Raw genomic sequence first — 16070 nt, 5'->3', positions numbered from 1 at the left:
CAGTAATGCAAACAAAAAAGGAGAGGCAGTGGATATCATTTACTTGGATTTTCAGAGGGCATTTGATAAGGTGCTACACATGAGGCTGCTTAACAAGATAAAATCCTATGGTGTTCATGGATAGAGGAGTGGCTGACAGTCAGGAGGCAGCAAGTGGGAATAAAGGGGCCTTTTCTGATTAGCTGCCAGTGACTAGTGGTGTTCTTCAGTGGCGGATTGGAAGACAACAAATGTCACACCACTTTTTAAAAAAGGATGTAGGCAAAAGACGGGGAACTATAGGCCAGTTAGCTTAACATCTGTTTCTCCGGATGGCAGTCTGTGGTGAGTGGGGTGCCACAGGAGTCGGTGCGGGGCCCGCTGCTGTTTACCATTTACATTGATGATTTGGAAGAGGGGACTGAGTGTAGCGTAGCAAAATTTGCTGATGACACTAAACTGAATGGAAAAGCAAATCGTACAGAGGATGTGGAGAGTCTGCAGAGGGACATAGATAGGTTAAGTGAGTGGGCCAAGGTCTGGCAGATGGAATACAACGTTGGTAAATGCGAGATCATCCACTTTGGAAGGAATAATAGAAGAGCAGATTATTATTTAAATGGTGAAAGATTGCAGCATGCCGTTGTGCAGAGGGACTTAGGAATACTTGTGGATGAGTTTACGGACAGATCAGCCATGATCTTATTGAATGGCAGGGCAGGCTCGATGGGCCAGATGGCCTACTCCTGCTCCTATTTCTTATGTTCTTACGTTCAGGGATCAGTATTGAGACTGCTACTTTTCACATTGTCAATGATTTGGATAATGGATTTGATGGCTTTGTGGCAAACTTTGTGGATGATATGAAGATAGGTGGAGGGTAGGTAGTGCTGAGAAAGTAGTGTGATTGCAGCAGGACTTAGACAAATTGGAAAAATGGGCAAAATAGTGGCAGATGGAATACAGTGTTGTGAAATGTTTGATAATGCATTTTGATAAAAGAACAAAAGTGCGGACTGTTATCCAAATGGGGAGAAGGTTCAAACATCAGAGGGACTTGGGTGTCCTTGTGCCAGACTCCCAGAAGCTTCATTTGCAGGTTGAGTCTGTGGTAAAGAAGGTAAATGCATTGTTGGCATTTATTTCAAGGGGAATAAAATATAAAAGCAAGGAGGTAATACTGAGGCTTTATAAGACACTAGACAGGCCACGTGGAATATTGTCAACAGTTTTGAGCCCATATCTCAGAAAGAATGTGTTGTCATTGGAGAGAGTCCAGAGGTTTGCCAGGATGATTCCATGAGTGAAAGGGTTAACATATGAGGAGCGTTTGGCAGCTTCGGGCCTGTACCCACTGGAATTGAGAAGAATGCAGGGATTTCATTGAAACCTACCAAATGTTGAAAGATGGGGTGGATATGGAGAGGGTGTTTCCTATTGGGGGAGGGGGTGTCCAGAACTAGAGGTCACAGCCTCAAAATTGAGGGGCAACCTTATGGAATGGAAGTAAGGTGGAATTTTTTTGGCCAGAGGATAATGAATCTGTGGAAGGCAGTGCCACAGAGGCGAAGTTCATGCATATATTTAAAGTGGAAGTTGATTGTTTCCCAATCGGTCAGGGCATCAAACATATGGTGAGAAGGCAGGTGAGCGAGAGCGAGGATCAACCATGATGAATTGGTTGAGCAGACGTGATGGACTGAATGGCCTAATTCTGCTCATGGGGAGAAAGTAGAAACACCTTACAGAAGAAGCTGGGGTTGGACTCCAAACTCTGAAGCCCTGAACTGTAATAGCTTTGCACTAACTTCTACACTACCGTGCTGCCTATTGACACCCAACACTCCAAATTTTTTGCCTCTCCAACCCATCCCCCATGCCTTCCTGCCACCTCATTCTTCTGTTCACCTCATCCCCAAGGCCCACGGTCCTCTCCTGTCAGATTTCATCTTCTTCAGCCCTTCGTCACCTCCCAGCGTCTGACATCATTCTTACTTTCCCACTCTCCGTCTGCCTGTCACCTCCCGCCCCGCCCCCCCCCCCCCATCTGGATCCACCCATCACATTCCCAGTACAGCACAGGAACGGGCCCTCAGCCCACACTCTTGTGCTGAACCAATTAAGTTGGTAATCAAATGGCCATCTAAATCAATCCCTTCTTCCCACACAATGTCCATGTCCTTCAGTTTCCCCCACATCCACGTGCCGTCTAAACATCTCTTAAAAGTCTCTAATGTATCTGCCGCCACCCCAGGCAGCATATTCCAGGCACCCACCACTGTGTGTAAATAAACTTGCCCCTCACATCTCCTTTGCAATTTCCCCCTCTCATCTTAAATGCCTGCCCCCTGGTATCAGACATTTTATCCCTGGGAAAGAGATACTGTCCATCTATGTCTCTCATAATCTTATAAACTTCCCTCAGATCTCCACTCAGCCTCCATCACTCCGGAGAAAGCAACCCAACCAACCTATATATATATACGTAGCAAATCCCAGTGCCACTCTGAACGAGTCTTGTGCTCTCCCTGAACAGGTATGGATGTAATTAACAGTGCTCTGGAGAGTACAACAGTGAATACTAGCAGAGAGAGCTGGACTCCTGTTGTTGTCAACGTGGCATCTGCAACAGTCACTATCGTCAGTGAGGAGGTGAGCTGGGGCAGGCTGTTTACGTCCGTACGCGGAGCGGCAACACGTTTATTGTTACGTACACGGGACACACTGACAGGTGTCACAGTCCCTCAGGGGAGTATCTGTACACTGACCTGTGTAGAATACATGAAACCTGCAGCACAATACAGGCCCTTCGGCCCGCAATACTGTGCCGAATATGTTCTTACTTTAGAAATTACCTAGGGTTACCCATAGCCCTCTGTTTTTCTATCCAGGAGTCTCTTAAAAGACCCTATCGTATCTGCCTCCACCACCATCACCAGCAGCCCATTCCATGCACTCACCACTCTCTGCATGAAAAAACATACCCCTGACATCTCTTCTGTACCTACTTCCAAGCACCTTAAAACTGTGCCCTCTCGTGCTAGTCATTTCAGCCCTGGGAAAAAGCCTCTGACTATTCACACAATTAATGCCTGTCATCATCTTGTACACCTCTATCAGGTCACCTCTCATCCTCCGTCACTCTAAAGAGAAAAGGCTGAGTTCACTCAACCTATTCTCATAAGGCATGCTCCCCAATCCAGGCAACATCCTTGTAAATCTCCTCCGCACCCTTTCTATGGCTTCCACATCCTTCCTGTAGTGAGGTGACCAAAACTGAGCACAGTACTCCGTGGGGTCTGATCAGGGTCCTATATAGCTGTAACATTACCTCTCGGCTCTTAAACTCAATCCCACGGTTGATGGAGGCCAATGCACCGTATACCTTCTTAACCTCAGAGTCAACCTGTGCAGCAGCTTTGAGTGTCCTATGGACTCGGACCCCAAGATCCCTCTGATCCTCCACAATACCAAGCATCTTACCATTAATACTATATTCTGCCATCGTATTTAAACTTCCAAAATGAACCACCTCACACTTATCTGGGTTGAACTCCATTTGCCACTTCTCAGCCCAGTTTTGCATCCTATCAATGTCCCGTTGTAAACTCTGACAGTCCTCCACACTATCCACAACACCTCCAACCTTTGTGTCATCAGCAAATTTACTAACCCATCCCTCCACTTCCTCATCCAAGTGTCAGTCCCTTTTTCTCAGGGGGAGTATCTGTACACTGACCGGTATCTCTCATTACCTCTCTCTCGGGGGGGGGGGGGGTAACTGTACACTGACCAGTGTCTCTCAAGGGGTATCTGTACACTGACCGGTGTCTCTCTCAAGGGGTATCTGTACACTGGCCGGTGTCTTTAAGGGGGTATCTGTACACTAACTGGTGTCTCTCGGGGGGGGGGGGGGTATCTGTACACTGAACGGGGTCTCTCAAGGGGTATCTGTACACTGACCGGTGTCTCTAAGGGGGTATCTGTACACTGACCGGTGTCTCTCGGGAGTATCTGTACACTGACTGGTGTCTCTCGGGCGGGGTATCTGTACACTGACTGGTGTCTCTCGGGGAGTATCTGTACACTGACCGGTGTCTCTCGGGGGTATCTGTACACTGACTGGTGTCTCTCGGGGGTATCTGTACACTGACCGGTGTCTCTCGGGGTGGTATCTGTACACTGACCGGTGTCTCTCGGGAGTATCTGTACACTGACCGGTGTCTCTCGGGGAGTATCTGTACACTGACCGGTGTCTCTCTGGCGGGGTATCTGTACACTGACCGGTGTCTCTCAGGAGTATCTGTACACTGACTGGTGTCTCTCGGGGGGTATCTGTACACTGACCGGTGTCTCTCGGGGAGTATCTGTACACTGACTGGTGTCTCTCGGGGGGTATCTGTACACTGACCGGTGTCTCTCGGTGGGGTATCTGTACACTGACTGGTGTCTCTCGGCGGGGTATCTGTACACTGACTGGTGTCTCTCAGGGGGGTATCTGTACACTGACCGGTGTCTCTCGGGGAGTATCTGTACACTGACCGGTGTCTCTCGGGGGGTAACTGTACACTGACCGGTGTCTCTCGGCGGGGTATCTGTACACTGACTGGTGTCTCTCAGGGAGCATCTGTACACTGACCGGTGTCTCTCGGGGGGGGGGGGGGGGTATCTGTACACTGACCGGTGTCTCTCGGGGGGTATCTGTACACTGACCGGTGTCTCTCGGGGGGTATCTGTACACTGACCGGTGTCTCTCGGGGAGTATCTGTACACTGACCGGTGTCTCTCGGGGAGTATCTGTACACTGACCGGTGTCTCTCGGGGGGGGGGGGTATCTGTACACTGACTGGTGTCTCTCAGGGGGTATCTGTACACTGACCAGTGTCTCTCGGGGGGGGGTATCTGTACACTGACCGGTGTCTCTCGGGGGGTATCTGTACACTGACCGGTGTCTCTCGGGGGGGGGGTATCTGTACACTGACCGGTGTCTCTCGGGGGGGGGGGGGTATCTGTACACTGACCGGTGTCTCGGGGGGTATCTGTACACTGACCGGTGTCTCTCGGGGGGTATCTGTACACTGACCGGTGTCTCTCGGGGGGTATCTGTACACTGACCGGTGTCTCGGGGGGTATCTGTACACTGACCGGTGTCTCTCGGGGGGTATCTGTACACTGACCGGTGTCTCTCGGGGAGTATCCATATGACCAGAGTCAGGATTGCACTTCACTGGAAGCCACGATCATTCCTGCATCCGTTGGTGTTTGCCTTCTGTGCTTATCATTTTGATGATAATGTGGTAAACTAGATCAGCAGATTTGAGCATGACACAAAGATTGGGGACAGTGGACAGTGGGGAAGACTATCAGAGCTTGCAGCAGGATCTGGACCAGCTGGAAAAGTGGGCTGAAAAATGACAGATGGAGTTTAATACAGGCAAGTGTGAGGTGTTGCACTGGGGTGGTTCTTACATGGTGAAGAGGTAGGGCACTGAGGAGTGTGGTAGAACAGAGAGATTTGGGAATATTAACCCATAATTCCTTGAAAATATCACAGGTAAATCAGGTCATAAAAGAGATCCTTTGGAACATTGGCCTTCATGAACCTGAATACTGATTACAGGAGTTGGGATGTCATGTTGAAGTTGTAAAAGACACTGATGAGGCCTGATTTGGAGTATTGTGGGTAGTTTTGGTCACCAACCTACAGGAAAGATATCAACTGATAGAGTGTGGAGAATATTTACGAGGATGTTGCCAGGACTCGAGGACCTGAGCTACAGAGGAAGATTGAATAGGTCCCCTAGAGGGTAGAGGACTGAGGGGAGATTTGATGAAGGTATACAAAATTATGAGACTTTTTCCACTGAGGGTGGGTGAGACTAGAACTAGAGGTCATGGGTTAAGGGTGAAAGGTGAAATGTTTAATGGGAACATCTTCACTGATAGGGTGTGTGAGTGTGGAACGAGTTGCCAGCACAAGTGATGGGTTTGGGTTTGATTTCAACAGTTAAGAGAAAGCTGGATAGATGTGTGGATGGGTGGACTATGGAGAGCTATGGGCCGGGTGCAGGTCGATGGAACAAGGCATGAGATCGATGGGTCGAAGGATCTCTTTCTATGCTGTGGTACTCTGTGACTCTGATACTAATTACAGCTGTCTCCCTAACCGGACAATGTCGCTATGATCTCCCTCAGGCCGGTGAGGTTCTGTCCGAGTGTCGAGTGCGTTTCCTCTCATTCATGGGGGTAGGACGAGACGTCCACTCCTTTGCCTTCATTATGGCGTCTGGCCCCGACCAGTTCGATTGCCACATGTTCTGGTGCGAGCCCAACGCTGCGGGGCTGTCCGAGGCTGTACAGGCTGCCTGCATGGTAAGAGTGTGCAGCTGGGAGGGGCAGCGGTACGGAGAGGGAGGGGCAGAAGGGTACGGGGAGCATGGGGAAAGGGGAATGAGTGGTACAGAGGGTAGGGCAGCGAAAGGGGAATGGGAAGGGGGACAGGAGTGGAGGGGTAAGAGGGGGAGTGAGGGATGCCAGAGGGAAAGGTAAGAGAGGGGAGGGCGGGGAAAGGTGATTGAGAGGATGCCAAGGTGGTGCGGGACGTTGAGGAGTAATTTGTGGATGCGAGGGATGGAGGAGCTGTTCTGAGGGAAAGGGAGGGGAAGGAGGAGCAGACTTGCCTGTAAGCGGAGCTGTCGGATGTGAGCAATGGGCTATGCTTATGCAGGGAGGCATGCATGAGTGAGTATGTGGGATGGAAGGTGTCAGAGCTGTGGAAGGGGTAAATATGTCAGGATGGATGTTGCCCCCCTCATTAAACACCCCACCCTTCTCTCTCTCTCTCCCCCCCTCCCCCACAGCTACGTTACCAGAAGTGTCTAGACGCTCGTCCCCCTGGGCCAGGCTCTCCCCCCACCGTGCCGTGTGCAGACTCTGTCGCCAGGAGGGTCGGCTCCAGTGTCAGGAAGGGAGTGCAGTCCCTGCTGGGCTCACTCCGACCCAAACGCTCCGGCTCTCAGACCCCCTGAGAACACGTCCACCTCGGATCGAGCGAGTCACAGTCTCCCAGCCAACCCCTCTGTTCAGCACTGTCATTGTCCCAACCCCTCAGCCCTACTGACCCCCAGCCACACAGACTGGAACGTGCCTTTCCCTGGTTAGTGTGACAACAACCTGCAACCTGTAACCTCAGCTTTCCCTTCCCTCCCTACCCCACCCTCAGCAGTGACAGCCCTTTCACTGCTGCCCTCACCCTGTCTTCATTCTCCGTCTATAACCATCTGGGTCCCAGCCATGTACACACCCTACCCCCCCATTTCACATACCCTCCGTCTGACCCTCTGATCTTGCCCCACCCTCCTTACCCCAGGGTCTCTCCCTCCCCCATGGACTCTGTCCTAGGTGCAGGGTGGGCCATTCAGCCCATCGAGAATGCTCTGCCGTTCCATCTCATTGGCATTCTACACGGGTGATGCTGGTTCTGGGGTGGCGAGGACCCAGGAAGGGGCACAGCAGTGTTGGCAGGGCAGTGGCTTTGTGGGGGTGGCGAGGGTTCGGGTCCTGGAGCCCGGCCTTCCTCTCATTATCCCCACCAGCACCAATTGAAATGCCCCTACCGTCATCGGAATAAACATCAGTGTTACCTCGCCCAGTGTCAGTGTCTCACTAGACCATCACTCTCCCCTAACCCCCCTTGTGTCCCTCCCCCCTTCCCCTTCCTCTCTCTCTCTTCCTACCCGTCCCCTATCAATAGGTGGGTGGGAATGCGTGGCCCAGTGCTTTGGGATATCCAGTGGAACTCACTCCTGCTGCCTGTCACTTACCTGGCCAGAGCAGGCGCTGATGGATGGGGTGAGGGGTCACATTGTGGGAGCCGCAGGCCTTTGACTGTCAGTTCCAGCAGAAGTCAACCATCCAGTCTCAGGGAGTTCCTCAAGGTGTGACCCATGTATATTTAATTTTATTTATTTTAGAGATACAGCTTGGAATAGGCCTTCCAGCCCTTCAAGCCATGCCACGTAGCAACCCACGACACCCCCCGATTTAACCCTAACAATTTACAAAGAGCAATTAACCCATCTTTGGACTGTGAGAGACAGAGGGAACACTAGGAGAACACACAGAGACTCTTACAGACAGTGTTGAGATTGAACTCTGAACTCCAGAACAAGCCAAGCTGTAATACTGCCACACTACCCTGGTGCTTACAGACACTTTATTAAATGTTACCAGAACAAACAACGAAAAACAGAAAAATCAAAGAGAAGGAAGTTCTGATCATCTCATATTCATCAAATCATCAGATACCAGTATTTCAATTACCCTATGAGATAGTCAGATTGAACTAGCGTGGCAACTGCTACTGTACATTGCATGGGTTTCTTGCAGCGCTCTCCATCCTCAGCGTACCGGGCAGTAGGTTAATTGGTTATTGTAACTTGTCCTGTCATTGGGTTCGGGTTAAATCGGGTCGCTGGGCTGGCTCCACACTGTATCCCTAAATTAATAAAATAAATAACAACTGAGAAGCTTCTTGGAAAAAACAGAATCAGTTATGCTGTAATTACTAGAAAATTCACTCAACAACTGCCACAGATACACACTCAGTGGCCACCTCCTGAACCTAATAAAGTGACCATTGAGTGTGTGTTTGTGGTCTGCTGTAGCCCGTCCACTGTGTTATGCATTCAGAGATTCTCCTCTGGGCACCACTCTTGTCATGCGTGGTTACTGTCGCTTTCTTGTCGGCTTAAACCAGGCACTTTCGTCCAAAGAACTACCATTCACTGGGCGTTTCACACCATACTCTGTAAACTAGTGACTGTTGTGCATGAAAATCCCAGGAGATTACAGCTTCTGAGATACCCCGTCTGGCACCAACAATCATTCCATGGTCAGTGTCACTTGGATCACATTTCTTCTGCACTCTTGACGTTTAGTCTAAACAATGGCCCTCATAAGTTAAACAGGATATGTTCACAGGATAATTTTCATGAACCTCCCCTTGACCCTCTCTGATGACAACATATCCGAGCTGGGATCTCAGCTACCCACTCGCAGAGGGCAAAGTGAGACAAATATCTGTGTCAGTTCTGGGAATAGTGCCATGCACCATACCAATGGGCAAAATGGAATTCTGGAGAGAATCGGGCCAGCCAACAATAGCAGAGCAGGAACGTGCTGAGGAATGCTGGCTGAGAAGAAGCAATACCCTACATCACCAAGTAGAGCCAAAGATTCAGAACCATTTCTTGCACGTAAAATGGAGACGCAAAACACTTGGCAACGTCCAATAGAACAGAGTTAGTTTTTAGTGGAGCGGCCATTGTTTGAGTGGTCCAGTGTTAGAGTGGGGAGTTGAGGTTTTAGCGAGCAGAGGCCAAAGGTAGGTTTTCTTTGTCATTTAATCTTTCTTTCTTATTGTACATTTGGAGCAGTTGGGATGCCAGGAATGCTCCTCATTTGGGAGGTGGGAAGGCAGTGTCCCTGATGACTATACCTGCAAAAAGTGCATCCAACTGCAGTTTCTAAAAGTTTGTGTTAAGCAGTTGGAGGTGGAACTGGATGTACTCCAGATCATTCAGGAGGCTGAGGGGTTGATAGCAGCCCAGGTAATTACACCTAAGGTGCAGGTCATAAGTAATTGGGTAACTGTCAGGAGGGTGAAAGGATATCCCTGTGGCCGTTTCCCTCAACAGCTTTGGTGGGGTGACCTAGCAGAGGAAAGCCACGGCAGTCCTCTGTGCCTGAGAAAGGAAGGAGGTGGGGAATCAGGGATTCTTTAGCTCAGGGAAGAGAAAGTATGTTCTGTGGATGAGAACTAGATTCCTTCTGGGTGCCAGGGAAAGGGACATCTCAGATTGAGTCCTCAGAAATCTTCAGTCAGATTGTGATCAGCCAGAGGTCATGGTCCATGTAGGTACCAATGACATGGGTAGGAGGAGTGACAAGGTTCTGCAAAGTGAATTCATGGTGCTAAGTTAAAGGACAGGCCCTCCAAGGTTGTGATCTCAGGATTGCAAACCATGCCACATGCTACGAGACCAGAAGTTGGTGTAGGAGGGAAGGCTCAGATTTTTGGATCATTGGGATCTCTTCCAGGGAAGGTGGAACTTGAAATGGAAGGGGACTAATATCCTAGTGGACTTGGGCAGGAGTGGGGATTAAACTAGAGCTGCAGGCTGATAGGAACCAGAGTGCCAGAGCCAGAGAGATGTTGAGATCTCAGACAAAGTCAGGAATCAAAAGGTTGAATGTGATGCACCAGAACCCTAAGTAGTGCATATATCAATGCAGGAAGTATTGTAGGAAAGGCAGAGGAGCTTATGGCATTGGTTAACACCTGGAATTATGATATTGTAGCCATTAGTGAGACTTGGTAGCAGGACTGGCAGCTCAATGTTCCAGGGTTCTGTTTTAGATGCGGGAGGGAGGCATTATTAGTTAGGGAAAATGTCATTGCAGTGCTCAGTCAGGAAAGACTGGTGAAATCATCTACTGAGGCTTTATGGGTAGAATGAGGAATATGAAGAATTCCTTTATGAGGAATAAGAAAGATATGACCACGTTAATAGAGTTATGTTTTAGACCACACAACAGTTCATGGGTTTCAGAGGAGCAAATTTGTAGAGATCATAGATTTTTGCAAGAAACATAAGGTTGTGATAGTAGATGATTTTAACTTTCCACATATTGACTGGGATTCCTATAGTGTAAAAGGGATAGAGCTGTTAAATGTATTCAGGAAAGCTTCCTTAATCAATACAGTAGACCGAAGTCCCAACTAGAGAGAGTGTGACACTGTTGGGGAAATGAGACAGGGTAGATGACCCTTTGTGTAGGTGGCCACTGCATCTTGTGATCATAATGTGATGAGCTTCAGGATAATAATGGCAAAGGATGGGTCTGGACCTCGAGCTGAGATTCTAAATTGGAGAAAGACGAATTTTGATAGTATCAGAAAGGAGCTGATGGGTGTAAAATAAATGTAAGGAAGGACAAGCCAATGATTGTGCACAAATGCAGACACAGCACAGAGCAAATTGTATCACTGAGGCAAAATTCAAAAGGGCAAAGAATCCTGGACTGGAGGTGCTGTCTTTAAATGCACATAGCATTCAGAATAGGGTGGACAAACTTGTGGTGCAATTAGAGATTGGTCAGTATGACATTGAGAGCATCATAGAGTCATGGCTGAAAGAAGATCATAGGCCTCTGTTAGTAAAGAAATGGAATTACTATTCTCTTGAAAAGAAGGTGGCATTGGGTCAGAGAATGTTGAATCTTTGTGGGTGGAGTTAAGAAACTGCAAAGGGAGAAAAACCATTAAGAGGATCATATATAGGCCTCCAAATAGTAGCCAAGATGTGGGGTTGAGATTGCAAAGGGACTTGGAAGAGGCATGTCATAAGGGTAATGACACAATTGTAATGGGTGATTTCAAATTACAAGGGAATTGGGAAATCAGGTTGGTGTCAGATCACAAGAAGTGGAATTTGTTGAATGCCTATGAGATGGCTTTTTAGGTCAGTTTATGCTAAAGGCTACCTTAGATTGGGTGTTGTGTTAAAATAAATCTTATTAGAGAGCTTAATGTAAAGGAACCCCTAGAAGTCAGTGACCATAATATGATTGAATTCATACTGCAGTTTGAGAGGGAGCAGCATAACTTTCAAGCATCGGTATCGCAATGGAATAAAGGGAATTACAAAGGCATGAGAAAAGAACTTGTCTAGGAGGATACTGGCAGGGATGATGGCAAAGCAGAGGTGGCTGAAGTTTCTGGGAATAGTTCACAAGGCGTAGGATAAGTCCCACAGAAGAAGTTTTTCTCAAATGGCAGGGGTAGGCAACAGTGGTTGACAAAGGAAGTGAAAGGAGAGAGCATATAAGGTAGCAAAAATGAGTAGGAATTTGGATGATGATGAAGGAAGCTTTTAAAATCCATCAAAAGGCAACTGAAAAAAAACTATAAGGGAAAAGATGAAATATGAGGGCAAACTAGCCAATATTATAAAGCAGGATATTAAAATATTTTTCAGTTATATAAAGAGTAAAAGGGAGGTGAGAGTTGATATTGGGCCACTAGGAAATGATACTGGTGGGATACTAACGAGGGACATAGAAACAGCAGATGAACTTAACGGGTACTGTACTTTGCAACTGTCTTCACTCTGGAACACACTAGCAGTGCCAGAGGTCTGTGAGTGTCAGGGAAAAGGAGTGAGTGCCATTGTTATTACAAAGGTACAAGTGCTAGGCAAATTGAAAGGTCTTAAGGTGGATAAGTCATCTGGGCTAGTTGGACTACATCCCAGAGTCATCTAGTTGCAGGAGGTTGCTGAAGAGGTAATGGGTGCATTGGTCATGATCGTTCAAGAATCACTCAGTTCTGGCATGGTCCCAGAGGACTGGAAGATTGCAAAAGAGAGGAAATTATAGGCCAGTTAGCCGAACCTCAGTGTTTGGGAAAGTGTTGGAGTCTATTATTAAGGATGAGGTTTCAGGGTACTTGAAGACTAATGATAAAATAAGTCAAAGTCAGCATGGTTTCTGTTAGAGTTCTTTGAGGAAGTAACAAGCAGGGTGGACAAAGGAGAGGCAGTGGATGTCATTTACTTGGATTTTCAGACGACGTTTGATGAGGTGCCAAACATGAGACTGCTTAACAAGATAGGATCCTATGGTGTTACAAGAAAGATACTGACATGGATAGAGGAATGGTGAACAGACAGGAAGCAGTGAGTGGGAACAAAGGGGGCCTTTTCTGTTTGCCTGCCAGTGATTAGTGGTGTTCCTTGAGGATCACCATTGAGATTGCTACTTTTCACCTTGTTTGTCAATGATTTAGATAATGGAATTGATTGCTTTGTGGTAAAGTTTGCAGATAATACGAAGATAGGTGGAGGGGTAGGTAGTGCTGAGGAAGCAGTGCGATTGTAGCAGGACTTAGACAAATTGGAAGAATAGGCAAAAAAGTGGAAATGTATGATAATGCATTTTGGTAAAATGAACAATAATGCAGGCTGTTATCTAAATGGGGAAGTGGTTCAAACATCAGAGGTGCGGGGGACTTGGGAGTCCTCGTGCAAGACTCCCAGAAGGTTAATTTACAGGTTGAGTCGGTGGTAAAGAAGGCAAATACAATGTTGACATTTATTTCAAGGGGAACAGAATACAAAAGATAATGCTGAGCCTTTATAAGACACTAGTCAGGCTGCACTTAGAGTATTCCCAACCGTTTGAGCTGCGTATCTCAGAAAGCCTGTGTTGTCATTGGAGAAAGTTCACGAGGATGGTTCTGGGAATGAAGGGGTTAACTTATGAGGAACTTTTGGCAGTTTCGGGCCTGTACTCACTGGAATTTCAAAGAATGCGTGGGGGGTGGGGATCTCATTGAAACCTACTGAATGTTGAAAGGATGGGTGGGTGTGGAGAGGATGTTCCTTTAGAACAGAGGTAAGGAGGAAATTTTATGAAAAAGGCCGTGTATAGTAGGTGAAGGCGGGCAGGAACAAAGAGGCACTTGAGGAATATGAGAAATGCATCTGATTAAAGATAGTCAGCATGGCTTTGTGTGTGGGAAGTCATGGATAACCAATCTTAGGTTTTTTTTTGAGAAAGCTATCAAGAAGGTTGATGAGGCCAAGACAGTGGATGTTGTCTATGTGGACTTTGATTCAGGAAGTTCCAGTCATTTGGTAGTCAGGATGAAGTAATAAATGGTTTGCTATTGGTTTTGTGGGAGAAGCCAGAGAGTGGTAGTAACTGGTTGCCCCTCTGACTGGAGGCCTGTGACTAGTGGAGTGCTGTAGGGATTCAAGATAAAGATTCAAGATTCAAAAACTTTGTCATTCCAACCATACATCAGCTCTGCAGGGCAGAATGAGAGCGTTTCCCAGGGGCAAGTGCAATCATAACATAACAAATGCAACAAATTGTAAACACAACAATAAATAGTAGAACACAACAGCCACATGCCTGTTAAAATCAAGTTGTAAGTGTCCAAAGCAGAGTCAGGTAGAGCAGCTATTTAGCCGTCTGACTGCCTGTGGGAGGAAGCTGTTTAGTAGCCTTTTGGTTTTAGTTTTGATGCTCCTGTAACGTTTGCCTGATGGCAGAAGAACAAAAAGTACATGGAGAGGGTGTGAGGGGTCATAATGATGTACCATGTCTTCTGGAGGCATCGACTCTGAAAGAGGTCTTGGACAGAAGGTAAGGAGACCCCAGTAACCTTCTCTGCTCCCCTAACCACCCTCTGCAAGGCTTTTTTGTTGGCAGCACTGCAGCTGGAGTACCAAGTTGTGATGCAAAATGTCAGCACACGCTCAACTGTAGAATATAGTTAAGGTGCTAGTGGGGAGTGGTGCTTGTTTGTTTCCTCAGAAAGTGCAATTTCTGCTGGGCCCGTTTCACAATCCCAGTGGCATTCCTGGACCAGGTGAGATTGGTGCTGATTTTTGCTTATCATGTATATCAGTAATTTGAAGATATTGGTGAACTGGATCAGCAAATTTGCAGGTGACACCATGATTGGGAGCGTAGTAGACAGAGAAAAAGACTCATGGTTTGCAGCAGGATCTGAACCAGCAAGAAAAAGGGGCTGAAAAATGGCAGATGGAATTTAATCAGACAAGTGTGAGGTGTTGCACTTTGGTAGGACTGGCCTAATGCAGTGTTCTATAACTCTGTGATTTAACAAGAGGAGGGAACAGGTCTGAAAGGAAGACGAAAATGAGAAATTGAATCTATGCATAACCAAGGGGCTGGTGGGCAATGTGTGAATGAACACCATTTACAGCTAATGCTCTATAAAACCCTGGTTAGACTACGCTTGAAATATTGTGTTCAGTTCTGGTCACTTTGTTACAGGAAGAATGTGGAACTTTAGAGGGTGCAGAGGAGATTTACATGTCATGGGAAAGGTTGAATGATCAGGGGCTTTTGTCTCTGGAGTGAAGGAGGACGAGAGGTGACTTGATAGATTGTGTGGACAGGGTGGAAATGGCTAATACAAAAGGGCATAATTTTATAGTGATTGGAGGGGTGTCAGAGGTAGTTTTTTTACGAAGAGAGTGGAGGATGTGTGGAACCACGGTAGGTGGTAGAGGCACAGAGAGGGATGGGTGTGTGAAATCTGGGGTGATGGTAGAGGCAGTTCCATTTGACAAGATTCCCATGGAAAGATACTAGCGTGGATGGGGCAAACATGAGGAAATCTGCAGATGCTGGAAATACAAACAACACACACAAAATGCTGGTGGAACACAGCAGGCCAGGCAGCATCTATGAGAAGCACTATCGACGTTTCGGGCCGAGACCCTTTGTCAGGACTGATGAAGGGTCTCGGCCCGAAACATCGACAGTGCTTCTTCCTATAGATGCTGCCAGGCCTGCTGTGTTCTGTTACGTACCCCATAACTGGGTGTATAACCAGCAAAGATTGAAGAATCCGTTGGAGTCTGGTGGTACTATTTTCAAACAGTGTTTATTAGTAAAATACCCAAATCAATATCAACAATGTGAATATATAGATAATACACGTTAGCAATACTAAACCTAAAAGTGTGGGTATAATAATAATCAATAATAAACAAGCTCTATCGATGTCTAGGGGATAATGAATTGTCATATGTGAATATAAAGTTCAGTTCATACGTGCTGAGGTAGTTGTTGGTTGTTGTAATTGTTGGAGAGAGAGAGAGTGAGCGAACAGTGACAGCTATAGTCAGTCAAACCTTCTTTTACGTTCTTGATCCATCGATGTGTTGTGGCCATTCAGGTATGACCCCTCTGTCCTTCAGCTAGACTGTTCTTCTGTGGTGGACTCGTCACTCTGGCATGAGTGGACACACACACAAGCCCCCACCGGCCCTGCTATAACACTGTGAGTTAAACTGACCGATCATTTGTTCAGTCCCCGATGCCCCACACCTTCCCGTGGGTTCCAACACTCAATCAGTGCTCAATGGTGTGTCTCCTGGTGTGTCTGAGGGGCGTCTCCCCGGACCTCACCTTTATCCCTACTCACGGAGTCTCAGGTGTCAATCAATTTTGAATGGCTGTGTCCATCAAACCAGCCCACTCCGGCT

At 47.4% G+C, this 16070-nt stretch overlaps 2 protein-coding genes across 7 annotated transcripts in view; one reads left to right on the top strand and one right to left on the bottom strand.

The window, feature by feature from the left end:
• The window catches only part of apbb1 (amyloid beta (A4) precursor protein-binding, family B, member 1 (Fe65)), a 114651-nt gene extending 107454 nt beyond the window's left edge, over positions 1-7197 (top strand). For all 6 annotated transcript variants that reach the window (XM_059963530.1, XM_059963531.1, XM_059963532.1 and 3 more), the window contains 3 exons: positions 2516-2631; positions 6175-6351; positions 6840-7197. In XM_059963530.1, coding sequence (XP_059819513.1) covers positions 2516-2631; positions 6175-6351; positions 6840-7007 — 461 coding nt within the window. In that variant the 3' untranslated portion in view covers positions 7008-7197. The remainder of the gene's footprint in view (positions 1-2515; positions 2632-6174; positions 6352-6839) is intronic.
• Positions 7198-7334: 137 nt separating this feature from the next.
• smpd1 (sphingomyelin phosphodiesterase 1) overlaps positions 7335-16070 on the bottom strand; it is a 72534-nt gene continuing 63798 nt past the window's right edge. Inside the window, exon 6 of the mRNA XM_059963534.1 lies at positions 7335-8476. Within this exon, the coding sequence (XP_059819517.1) occupies positions 8400-8476 (77 nt within the window). The 3' untranslated portion in view covers positions 7335-8399. The remainder of the gene's footprint in view (positions 8477-16070) is intronic.

Source organism: Hypanus sabinus, chromosome 3, assembly GCF_030144855.1.
Source record: "Hypanus sabinus isolate sHypSab1 chromosome 3, sHypSab1.hap1, whole genome shotgun sequence".
Lineage (NCBI taxonomy): Eukaryota > Metazoa > Chordata > Chondrichthyes > Myliobatiformes > Dasyatidae > Hypanus > Hypanus sabinus.
Note: the sequence above shows the minus strand (reverse complement) of the source record. Positions and strands in the feature narration are given on the sequence as shown.